General features: G+C 38.3%; 1 protein-coding gene across 1 annotated transcript in view; it reads left to right on the forward strand.

Moving 5' to 3' along the window:
- LOC120340475 (E3 ubiquitin-protein ligase HECW2-like) overlaps positions 1 to 13,285 on the forward strand; it is a 55,351-nt gene that overhangs the window by 21,926 nt on the left and 20,140 nt on the right. The window contains exons 10-21 of the mRNA XM_078119715.1: positions 158 to 246; positions 1,511 to 1,657; positions 2,528 to 2,647; positions 3,347 to 4,200; positions 4,508 to 4,600; positions 5,765 to 5,974; positions 6,870 to 6,987; positions 7,733 to 7,862; positions 8,309 to 8,361; positions 10,118 to 10,200; positions 11,557 to 11,714; positions 12,449 to 12,618. Of these exons, the coding sequence (XP_077975841.1) occupies positions 158 to 246; positions 1,511 to 1,657; positions 2,528 to 2,647; positions 3,347 to 4,200; positions 4,508 to 4,600; positions 5,765 to 5,974; positions 6,870 to 6,987; positions 7,733 to 7,862; positions 8,309 to 8,361; positions 10,118 to 10,200; positions 11,557 to 11,714; positions 12,449 to 12,618 (2,225 nt within the window). The remainder of the gene's footprint in view (positions 1 to 157; positions 247 to 1,510; positions 1,658 to 2,527; positions 2,648 to 3,346; positions 4,201 to 4,507; positions 4,601 to 5,764; positions 5,975 to 6,869; positions 6,988 to 7,732; positions 7,863 to 8,308; positions 8,362 to 10,117; positions 10,201 to 11,556; positions 11,715 to 12,448; positions 12,619 to 13,285) is intronic.

The following is a 13,285-nucleotide window of genomic DNA, read 5'->3' on the forward strand; positions in this document are numbered from 1 at the left end:
TATAGTGAACTACGATATCAGAACCATTCAAATTTTTGTGCTAGAAATGTGTCATTGCCACTAGTTGGATACTATAGATTTTTTTTTCACTGTCCAAACTTATAAGTGTCAAACAGCATTTTGGCTTTATTTTTGAAATAAATTTTCTTAATTTTAGAGAGGAGCGATACACAGAAGCTCTTGCAAAACGAACACCACTCGATCAAACATCCGGAAGTCTTTCATTTCTTGTAACAACTACACAAAGTAAGTCTTGTTCCAGGTTTTTGTAGAGCTTTTCCCTGGATCATTTGCAAGACAAGTAGGCTACTCTTTTTAGCTATATCAACAAACGGGTATCTCATAACCAGTGACTTCCATACACTCTCCCCCCCCCCCCCCCCCTAAAATTTTAAACACTCCCCCTAATTTTTAGATTTAACATCATACTTTAATTCTTAACGTAAATCAAATTTTATTTGAATATTTAAAGAATGGCTTATATGTCGTTGAAGATGATCAGTCACACACTTAACATATTTTATAAGTTATAAATAGTTTTATCACTAATAACAATATCTACCATCCCTTAAATTTGGAAACACCCTCCCTAAAATAAAAAGCTTGGGCACATACTGAGTCTCACACTTGTCCTACTTGCTCCATTTGTCCCGATTATATGAATTTCTCTTGTTGGCTTGCTCTAAAAGTGGGAAGCAACGTTTTTGAGATGCCGTTTACTAACCTTCTTCGAAGTAAAAGGTCGAGATGTGAATTTTTTATATACAGGGTGTCCATGAAGTCATAACATTTTTTTAAATTGCAAATGGAATTTATTGATACCATATATTGTTTTGGCCCTCACAGATGTATTAAATAAAGTGAAAATACTTTAACAATTACTGATTAAAAAACAACAAACCTGGTTAAGATATAATGAAACTGAAATTGTAAATGGACATTATAGCAACCCTATAATATCCAGGCAAGATGGAAGATGATAAAATAGAATTCGAAGGTGTTATTTTTAGTGAAAGATCATGTCAACACAGAATCAGAAAATTAATTTAAATAATTCGTGTTTTATGTCAAATTTGGTATATCATGTATGATTTCATGTTAGATTGGAATAGCCCAGGGGGGAGGCATATTACGGCCCCCGGGCCCGTTTCCGGCCCACCGAATTGTTCATGCGGCCCACTTATGTGCTGAAATTACGACCATAGTTTTTATGGATATAAATTTGAGCAAAAAAACGATGGAAAAAACGTGCTTCTTATTATTATAAAAACGTTAGCTTGGCTGTTGTAAATAAACTGTTTTTTATCCTAATTTATCATATTAAGTTTTGTGCCCAGTAACCGATTCTACTATCTATAACTGGCCTACTGATAAAAGTAATTGCCCACCCCTGGAATAGCCTGTTCAGAATATTTCCAGTTCGGTATTTTCTACCCAATCCATCGCACTCTGGGAAAATGTAGGATTTGTTAGTCCATCATGGCCAGTAACGTTATAATTCATTTTCTAGGGCACCCAACATTCAGATCTGTCGGCCCTAGTGGAGCTCTGATATCACGGAATTCATCACAAATATCTGCAATTTTAACCCCGTTACGAAATCAGATATCTAATGATGAAGAGAATTATAGCTCTGATGCGTCTGCTGATTTGACAGGTTGGTAACTTGTTAATAATGATAATTATATCTGGGAATATTCCTGAAGTTATATAATTTTTATATTCTTAGCCTTAATTTTTGTTACATATTTTTTTGCTTCCATGTGAAATTGGAAGGCAAGTGCGTACTCAATCAGAGATGAATGAGACTCACCTCTGAGCAAAACTACAGTCTATATTCCATTGTTGCCACCTTGGCAAATTTCAAAAGTAAAATTTGTTGAAATTTGCCTTCACTTGATTTTTCTCGTCGTGAAAATCTGTTGCACTGGGCTTGTCAGAAACTCTATTATTCAACAGAGTACGTTGTGATCCTAACACCGGCCGCATTTAGTTCTGTATTGAAATCCTATTCATGTAGTAAAGAGAAGTATGAATTTCTCGTTTGCAAAACTACATCCACTGATAACGATATGTAAGGTGCTACTTTTATTTGGAAGCACTGAAATCGGGGCTCCCGAAGTATGCGAACCAAGATGGCGGACATCGGAACGTAATATGTGTACTAGGTTAGGGTTAAGCCATAATTTTAGGTATAAATACTACGGGAGGCTCTTGGCTAGTCTTCGAACTGATAATAGGACTAAAATAAGGAAAATTGGAAAAAAATTATCGCCTAACCCTAACCTGTTACCCATGTTACGTTCCGATGTCCGCCATCTTGGTTCGCATACTTCGGGAGCACCCTGAAATCTTTCTGGTTCAGCATTGCCTACCAAATTTATTACACCCTGGGTAAGGGGGGCATGAATGTTAACCCAAGATGTGTTATCTGTTTACCTCTAGTGGGTAAATTCACCCCCGTTAAGAACCCCTGCCTTATTTAGCATCCGTGCATTGACTTCAACTGAAAATATTCTTCTATCAGATACTGTTGGTCCTTCAGAATATATTGGTTCTTTAACACCTGATGCAGCTTCAACTCCACTGTTGCCTAATGGATCGGCTGTTATCGAAACTTCAACACTTTCAGAAGAGATTATTCCAGGTAGGAAGAGTTTTTAATGAGAGAAGTGTGTGTTAATTCAGTTTAGGAGTTTATTTATTAAATTCAATAACCAAAGTAACCCATAAGAGTGAGATAATAATTTATTTCCGAATATATCAAAGATGTACAGATGTAATGCGATACAAAAAAACAATCATAAAAGAGCAAGGGCAACACTACAAGGTCAACTATATCGACCGACCTCTAAGCAACACCAACTGTACTGTGCACCAGACCGCAGAGAGCACGTGGTCACCTCCACAGCTGGTTGGTCATGATCAGTAACCTGTAACTGATGACATCACAGGTTATGCTCAGCCATCTGGGAAAATACTAGTTGCCAGAAATACAATACAGATTCCCATGCGCACGGCCAGTGTGTAATAAATGGGGTAGGCAATACAGACAGTGAGACAGAACTGAAAAGTCCTCGGTCCTTGATGATGGTTGCTTGTAGAGTGCCTTTTTTGTATTAAACATGTATCAGAAAGCTGACTCTGATGACCGTATGGTCGTATTGCTCCCCCAGTCATACCAAAAAACCTTGCGTATGTTGTTATATATATTTTTTATTGTTGCAATGCTCCTTTTTTGTGGTTGATGAAAAATAAATCTCTCTCTCTCATATTAAGAAAAAAATAACTGTTTACCTCTGTGTAAGAAAGTGTATAATTCAAATAACCTGCTTTTTATTTGCAGACAAATCCTCCATTTCACAACCGAAAAATATAAACGACTCGCAACCTGCCAGCTCTCCAAGTTCTGAGGTACAAATTACCAATGTACAGCAACAAAAACATCCTGGAGAGGCGTCAGAAGAGTCGTCTCCCCAAAGAGAGGCTTCTTCTCCGGTTAGCCCGAGTGTTTTGAGTCGTTCACCTATGCGACAAAGCAGACTTGATGCTGTAAGCTTTTTTCCATCGGAGGGCGCTGTTGAACCATCTTCGAACATTGAAGAAATTGCGAACGAGCCTGGGATTTTACAAACGCTTGTCAGCGGACAAGATAGTGAACTTATTACACAAGACAACAGCGCTACTAGTGGTGAATCAGTTCAGCGCAATCGCATACCTTCTTTAAAAAATATGTCGATAGCCGCAGTAGGGAAAGCGGCAGAAGAAAAAGAATTCGAGCTCGATAAAACCATTTTGGAAGTCGAGGGTGCGGAAGCGAGCTCTGCCAGACGTCGAATTCCCTCCCTGGCACGTCTTACATCTTTAGAACTTTCCAAATATGGCGCCGTAGGAGGGGCGCATGCCATTGAGTCACCAGACGCCACGAAACCTGTCCCAATGCCACGGTCTACTATTTTACCTACACAGCCTATAAAAGAGAACACTGCCATTGATGCACCTGATGGTGCCACAAATTTACCTAGTGGAGCCACAAATGCATCTGTTGATGCCATAAATTCCACTATTGTTACCAGCAACTCACAAGACAGTGCCACAGGTTTATCAGCAAGTGTATCTTCAAGTTCCATTGACGGTGCCACGACCTCATTGGATTGTGCCACAAATGCTGAGGACGTCAATGGTCCAGTAAATGAAGTGGTAAGCTGTATTCATAACAATATTTCAATTTTCATTACTGGCTCCTTTGCTCTGAGCAAGGCTCATGGCACTCATGGCCCCCTGTTTATTATCCCAGTGGTATTCATGGTGTTCTTTGATTGGTAGATTTCAAATCCCATTATGTTCAAACAATTCATCCTCAACAATGTGAAAACACCAACACTGTATCTCCTTGCGTACCAGTAGATGCCTATACCAAGACTACTTCAGATTGTTAGTGTGAAAAACACAAATAAAAAATGAAAAAAAGTTCTGATATCTGATTTGTCCAACTTCATTTCTCTAGTTGAGCGTCATCATTCAACGAAGCACTGTCGCAACAAACCTTGGTCTGAGTATTGTTGGAGGATCAAAGAATAATACAAAGACAATGCCAAGGGTAAGAAAGTATTTCTCTTTTTTCAGTTATTTGTTTCGCTTTGAGCTTGATGTGGTAAATTGGCGGTGAACTCTCATAGGGGAATCTAAAGTGTTAGTATGACTTTGTGCTGTCCATAGGCATAGCCCAAAAGTTGGGATTTTGTAAAATGCTGTTTCACAATCAATCTTGATAATTAGGTCCCCATCGTAGTGTGTGTACGAGGTTCGGGTCAGGGCATAATTTTATTATTACTTATCGATCTTAAGATCGGTAAGTATATTGATAGGTATTTGTATGTATGCCTGTCTGTCTGTGTGTGTGTGTGTGTGTCTGTTAGATGCACGCGATATCTCACGAAAGCGGGATTGAATCTGCTCCAGATTTTGCATGTGCATTCATCTTATCTCGGACCAGAATCCTATTGATTTTGGGCGAATTATGTCGTATAATTAGCGAGTTATCAATCAATTATTGATATAGTGATCTAGATTTTTGTAAAGCGAGAGAATTTTGAAACCCGCCGAGTGTGTGTGTGCGATGCGCAGTGCGCAAGTTACAAGAGCGGATGAATCGAAACTGCAGTTTCTGTTTTGGGGGATCCCCTAACTATCGATCGATAAGTCTTCGGTTTCCAACCGATATTCTCGTGATTTTCCTTATTTGAGTTCTATTACGAGTTCAGACTGTCTTTGTTAGCCAAGTGAATATACCCCTGGGCCCATAGGTTTCAGTCCCTTCACACAACTTGATATAAAGTAGGCAAACAAAATTAGTTACATATTGGTACACACACTTCTGGAGCACCGATATTTAACATTCTCCATGCACATAAGTATAGGGTTTTGCCCGGTTACCAGTCCTTGTTGGGTATGGGAATGGACTTGACCGATAAGCAGTTGCGTGAACTACCCTACAACAAATCTTGACTGTCTCCCTTATGACTTAACAATCCTGAATTCTGTTCTTAACACACCTTTCCTATTCGCAGCATATCAGAACCTGGTACACATACTACAGGAGTACCAAATGTTTTTACGTGCCTAAGTATTGGATTTGTTTTTAAACCAATGTTGTAAAGTTCAATGGTAGCGATGATTTTTTGCGATAGTGATATCTGATATCACTTCTAGGCTGCCTTTACAATCCTGCATTATGTTCTAACATGGTTTTACTATTTCACAGCATATCAGAGTTACAAAGGTAGAAGCCGGAAGCCCAGCATCCCTAGCAGGAGTCCAGATCGGTGATCGAATATTAGCTGTGAATGAAACCAATATGGTGAACGTTGATCACACAACTGCTGTGTCAGCGATTCGTAACAGCGGTCTCGAAGTTAGAATGCAAATCGAAAGGCCGCTATCAGCTGTGACCAAAAGAAGGTACTCAACTAAGGTGGGTGTTCATTTCTCTGTGTGGGCGTAAGTCAAGTCAAGTTTATTTTTTCCAACCAGTAAAAAATATCACTCAAGCATAAATTATGAGAAAATGATAAATTGAGTAGCTGCACCCAGGGTTCCAATATCCAGTTATTTTTTAATCTGTTTTGAGCAAAGAAACGGACCACTGATCGCTGTAACTAAAAGAAATTATTGAACTGAGGTGTAAGCTGGATTATTTTTTACTATAGATTGTTTGTTTTAAAGGAATCATGGGGAAATATGGTTAATTGCTCAGAATTAAAAAAGGATTCATTATTTCTAAAATTAAGCTTAAGCTATATTGTATATTTTTTATCAAAAGTTGTATAAGCAACTACAGAAACATAAAGAGTCACTAATTTTTGACGAGCTATGATTCTAGAATCTTCCAATTTCTTAATTGCCTACCCAATTTATTACACGTGTTTGGTTGTTGGCATGACATTTGAATCTAAGTTCTTTATCCTCCGACGCTACTTAGTCATGTTCAACATGCTAACCAGTAGACCAGTGGTTCCCAACCCTTTTGATGCTTGTGTCCCTCTTTTGGAGGCTTTTAGCATTCATGGCCCTTCTGTTTGTCGTTACAGTGTATTTATAGGGTTATTTTTATTGGTGGATTCCGAATCCCATTAGGTCAGGTCTATGCTTAACAAATTGAAAAAAACTAAAATAAACCTTGTCAAGCAATGAAACTAGGAAGAACGGAAGTTTTCTTATAAAATGGCCAGTAAATTCAGTTTTGCACCTAGCATCATGGCCCCCGGTTGGGAATCGCTGCATTAGGCCATCTTGCCTACTTTTTGAAGATTCAATTTGGTTTTTACATCCCTAGCACCTAACTCTCAACTTCTTTTTACATAATCCAGAGGCCAACAGAAGGATTGAATATATCTACTCAACAAACTAATTTGGTAACAGTAAAACGTCGTGCATCCTCTCCTCTAACTATGGTTGGAAGCAGTGCTATTGCTCGCAAGTTTTCAGGTATGATGGCTGTTTCAAATTCTGTATTTTTAAATGTTACAAGCCTTACTTCAATTGACATTTACTGGCATGTAGTTCTAAACATTTTGGTAGCTTTTGAAATTTTAGTTGTCATGAGTTTCTCTCCCCCGGGATAAATATGTAAATCCTATCCTATCCTATTCACCTCTGAGGGACTTTGAGCAAATGCTCTTGAATGAAATTATCAATGCCTTTGCATAACTTTTCTCTGAACTAGAATCCCAGTTTGTTCCGGTGGTCCCTAGGTTTTGAAAGCCATAATTTTACTGTTCAAGATGGCTTTTATCAATAACTTTAATCAATAATCTACCGTCTATTTCAACAAACTTCAAAATAGAGATTTTTCAAAGATTCTGATTTTTCTGAAAAAAATATAGGGTGTTTGTCCATAAAGTCTTAAAATCATTTTAAGAATTTATCGATACCATATGTTGTTTTGGCCTTCGCAGATGTATTAAATGAAGTATAAATACTTTAACAATTACTGATTAAAAAACAACAAACCTGGTTAAGATTTATTGAGAACTGACTTTATAATTGAAATTGTAAAGGGACTATTTGGAACTCGTTTATAAATTCTACCTAGTGATATTCGGTATGTATTATATCAACCCGACATAAATTTATCTAAAATGAATATAATCCCTCATTATTTATTCATTTTGCCAAACTATTTAGATCTTTATTCTGACTCCTAATTAATATTTTTTCTTTCAAAACGTAGGACAATCCAATCGCATCTCTCTACCAGCTGGTCAAATCTTGGCTTCCACATCAGAAGGAGTGAAACTGCCAAACGTATCGTCAGCCTTTGATGCAAGATTTAGGGCATCAAGACATAGAATTATGAGCAGGTAACGAGATTTTGAGCAGTTAGAGTCTTTCAAGTTTAGAAAAAGGCACTCCGGGATTATTCGTACCAAGATGACACACAACCTGAACAACCATAACCTGGAACAAATACTATGTTCAGGTTCTGCACCATCTGGGTATGATTACTTCGGGAGCACCTAAAAAATTATGTTTTGTATTTTCTGAGATTTACTTGTCCTCCTAAACTTCATCCGTAATGTTTTCATTTATGCCCTTGTTATAAACTACTCAAATTGTACAATGGCGTCTTGCACAAAACACTAGCTAAAGATCCCGTTAGGATTAAACAAACAGGGTGAAACAGAGTTTGCAGCAACAAGAGGGGAGGGGGTGGCATCTCATAGTATTAAAAGTTACTAATCCGATTCCAATAACGTGAGACAATTCACATTTTTCTATACTATTGAGTATTTTTGTTAAATTTCAGAACTGACATCACCCCTGAGAATGAGAAGCCTTCACAAGAGGGATTACCACCACGTAAGTTCATTTAGTATGTTTCATTTATTTTTATAATTTCATTGTTGATTTTGTGGTTGGGCGCTCCAGAAGTGTGTGTACCAATATGGAGGTAACTACTTTTGTTCGCCCACTTTTCATCAAGTTGAGTAAAGGGACTGAAACCCATGGGCAGGGGTAAATTTACTTGACTAACACAGACAGTCCTCGAACTCGTTATAGAACTAAAATAAGGAAAATCAGAATAAAATTATGGTCTAACCCTAACCTGGTACACACACTGCAGGAGTGAGTACCTTGCGATTGTTTGTCTGAGGTTTAGTGTTGAATTTTCACGATTTTCACTAGCATCTTGCGAAGGATGTGTATATGTCAAATCCCATGTCCGCCGCCGCACTCAGGGCGTAATAAATACATTGAGAAGGCAATGCCCCAACAAAAAGAGTTTTTCAAAAATATTATAGCTTCATATATATATCTGTTGCGTCTTGTCTGGAGCTTTCTTCTAAGTAAACAGATGAAGTATTATATAAGATTTCAGAGGGTGGAAATTTCAGAAATTTCTAATTGCTAAGAAGTTAGACTGTATGAGTTAGTGGACTTTAAGAATCTAAAGCAGGGGTTACCAAACTTTATTGGCCTTGGGCCAAAATTAGAATTGGAAGGATGTTCGCGGACCGGAAGAAACATGTTTTTTGACTCATAATGGCGCTTTATGTCGTATTGCCACAGAACTGGAATAGTTCGTTGGCAAAGTGGACTAATCGCTGATGTTTGATTCTTTTCAATACAGAAATACGAGTCTTTGAACCTTTCTTACATGGCTGACAACCAAATTACTGTCTATGTAATTCTGACACCAGTAGCCTACGTATAATTGAAATACTTATATACGGTAATCGAAATGCTATAATAAACACGAGCTTAAACTGTGATAAGGACACAACAATTGGAGGTTTCTAGATTGCAAAAAGGTAGAAACAAAATGTGTTTAATAATTCCACTTAGGCTCGGCGGGCCATTTTAAATCGTTACGCGGGTGGACTTGGCCCCTGATCTAAAGGGTCTAAAAGCGTTTCAAGCTAAAAAAAATTTGCGTGTTCTACATTACAAAAGGGGGTTTCCGAACCTCCAACCCCCTGGCTATGCCCTTGGTATTATCCCAAGATTATGTTCGAACCAGGAATATATCGGCAATCAATACCAGAACCTGCTGGCACGCTTTCCCATTCAACAGACTAGGCATAAACGGAGACAAAAATAAGTTTATAGAGATGAAACGTCTGTTGCTATGAAGCAGCGGTGTGCAACCTTTAACACAGAAGGGCCAGATACAAATAACTGGGTGAAACCGTGGCCGCACCTTTATTAAACATAGGCTTTCTGGTAGTTGCAGACAAAAAAGAGTTAAGCGTGTTGATCTTATGGCATGCATTGTTCGCTTCGCACATTGTTAATTGTTAGGGTATTGTAACATCATAGGAACATCATAGATAATAAATTGGATCCAGGATAGGCTTCGCAACAGAAAGTAATTAGAATTACTCGCAAGAACCAAATTAAACTAAATTAAAGACTCGTTTCGTGGGTCGCATACCATCAAAATTGCCACCTCCCCATGGGTCGCACAATTTTTTCTTGTGGGCCGTATTTCACCCACGGGGCCACAGGTTGCACACCATGCTATAAAGAGTCAACATTGTTGCCAGTATTTGAAAAACATTTATAGTCACAATATGCAATTTCAACTTTTAGTTTTAGTTTTGATTTTTTTTAGACTGGGAAGCTTGCAGAGACAGGCATGGAAGAATATTCTATGTTGACCATCAAAACAGAACAACACAATGGAACCATCCAACTGTAAGTACCGTATATGCTCGCGAATAGGCTGAGTTTAAAACTCAAAAAAAAAAGTTGCCAAACTAAGGGACCGTCTTATTCGCGCATAACTCAGATTGCACCAAAAAATCGGCTCATTAGCGCATCAGAATTTGATCACGCAATGAGATGATATTATGCTCACTTGCCGGTAATTCCAAAAGCTTCAAACCATACCAAGTTCTCACGATAAAAAGCGTGCACGCACACACACACATATCATACATATCACACATATCATACATATCATACAGCTGATGGCTTGTACAGTCTGTGATTGGTTTGTTTTCGTTTGTGTTTCTTTTACATATCAGCAACAGTGTCGATTTGCGGCCAGTTGTTTCGTGGTGAAAACATTATTATTTGGTGCGCTATCGTCATAGAGGCAATTAACGGCGCGCGACTTTTAATCACCTTTACGATATTACGATTAAGGGGCGGTAATAAGGACTCTTATCGAAATTAACTGCGCTGTGGACGATTAAAGGAAATTGTTTTATGCTGACTCAGGGACTCTCTTAAACTCTCGACAACAATCCCTTCCATTAATACAAATCACGACGCATGAAAAGCAATATAGACTTTATTTACATGGATTTATAAGTAAGAGTTACGAGTAAGAATCTACGGCCGTCGCTAACAAACAGAAATGATAAACGTGAGAAATATTTGTGTTACAGCAATTTTGTTTTCTTTCTGCACCCCTCTTAAGACGTCTGGCGTGTTAAGATTCGTAGCGATTTATAAGAATGTGTTAATACAGCGTTATTTCTTTCCTTGAAACGGACAAGGAACGAAATTAATCGCCGTTGTGGTGATCAAAGTAAATTGTTTTATGCTGATTCTGGAACTCTATTTTAAACTCCAGACACAATCACGACGCATTGAAAAGCAATATAGACTTTATTAACATAAATTAACAAATAAGAGTTACGGGTAATAATCCACCTACGGCCCGTGATAAACGTGAGAAACGTTACAGTAATTTTGTTTTCTTTCTACGTTTTTCTCGAGGCGTCTGGCGTGTAACGATTCGTAGGACCGGCTTATGTGCGTTTTTTTATAAAATTGTTGTTTTGAGTCCGTTTTTAGGGAATCTGCCTATTCGCGATATAGGCGTGATTTCGAGAAAACACGGTAATAAAAAGTTACTTTATTTATGTCTGTATATACCTAATTACTGCTTAGCAAGTGCTTAAATGAATTACCCTGTAACTGCAAGGGTCAGCAATCCTCTCACACATTTATTCATCCCCAACTGAAATGCGATTTAGTATTGTGAAGGTTATCTACTGTTCTTCGAGTCTTAATCTGATCTTATTTGGATCATTTGTTCAGCTTTCACCCACCCCATCAGCGTCAGGAGAGAGTGAGCTTTTACGATTGGGAGCTTCCAATGTCGTGTCCAGAGTTCCTTCATTTGCAAGTTCCACGGCTTTTTTTAGGCGTCAGAATTCAGTGGAAGGAGACAGGAATTATGAATCTGCAATGAAAAGGTAGTTTTTTGTTCTGTTTTCATTTTTTTTTCGACTTCCTAGGGGCTATTGCTTCTTTCAATTTTTGCTAAGTTGTGTTCACTTCACAATAGATAATGTTCACTTTATCTCAATTACTAAGGACTCAATATTCTCCAAAACAATATTAAAATCTCCCACAAGAAGTAATTGATTGGAATCGCAATAGTCCTAAAGAATGTTCACTTTGTCGCAGAAATTGTTCACTTTATATAAGAGTTGTTCGATTTTTTCAAGAGGCATTTTAAAGGGATAATTCAGAATAGAAAAGTTTTACCTTTCCATTTAATTTTTCGAATCATGTATTTGTGGACAACTGACCTTGTGGTCAGCATGTTGTTTTGCATGACTTCCTCCACCATCAAGTCCATGCATCTGAAACAAATAACTAGTCCCATACCTGAAATGGGTGGTAACTAGACAAAAGGTCGTGGTTCGCCATATCGTTGAGCTGTCTTATTAGCTTCCCCCTGACACAATAGGTAGATCCTGTCCTGTAAATCCCATCTTGAGTTTCCAATCATCAGGAATGAACCACAAGAAGAGCACATGGCTACTTCACCTTCACAGCTGGTTGGTCATGATCAGTCATCTGTGACTGATGACATCACAGGTCATGCTCAGCCATCTGGGAAAATATAATAAAGATACAGTTAACATAAGGTATTTTTTTATCTTCACTTTTACGAAAAATTATGAATTTTTTCTCCTCGCAGGTATCAAAGCATAAAGCGAGCAATGAAACGACAAAGTAGAGTAATTGGGGAAGCCCCTGAGGAGGAGGAAACCGAGGAGGGGCCGACCGCACAACGAGCAGCTACTGAAGCAACAAGTCGAGGAATTCACTCCCCGATACCAACAGCTGTAGCAGAAGATGAGGAAGAAGGTATTTCCAATCGTAATTTAGAGCAGGGGTTCCCAAACTGGGGGTCGCGACTTTGTAGACAATAAACGCGCTTGCGCAACAATGCCGACATAATACGCTAGCAGGAAATTTTAATATTTGTCTGTATGGAATATTCAGCATAAAAAATTGTCGCTGGGTGAAAATTTGGTGCTCCCGAAGTATGCCAACCAAGATGGCGGACATCGGAACGTAGAATGGGTAACAGGTTAGGGTTAGGCCATAATTTTTTTCCAATTTTCCTTATTTTAGTCCTATTATCAGTTCGAAGACTAGCCAAAAGCCTCCCGTAGTATTTATACCCAAAATTATGGCCTAACCCTAACCTAGTACACATATTACATTCCGATGTCCGCCATCTTGGTTCGCAAACTTCGGGAGCCCCGAAAATTTACTAGCACCCCCAAAATAAGGTCCATAGTTGTGTTTCAATAACAAATATCGCTGGGTTGAACTAAAACTTTTATTACTTATCGATTTTAATCGGTAAGTATGTTGATAGGTAATTGTCTGTTTGTTTGTTTGTTTGTCTGTCTGTTTGTCTGTTAGATGCACGGGATATCTTACGAAAGCGAGATTGAATCTGCTCCAGATTTTGCATGTGCATTCATCATATCTCGGACCAGAAGCCTATTGATTTTGGGCGAAT

The sequence above is a fragment of the Styela clava genome, chromosome 14 (genome assembly GCF_964204865.1).
Source record: "Styela clava chromosome 14, kaStyClav1.hap1.2, whole genome shotgun sequence".
Classification (NCBI taxonomy): domain Eukaryota; kingdom Metazoa; phylum Chordata; class Ascidiacea; order Stolidobranchia; family Styelidae; genus Styela; species Styela clava.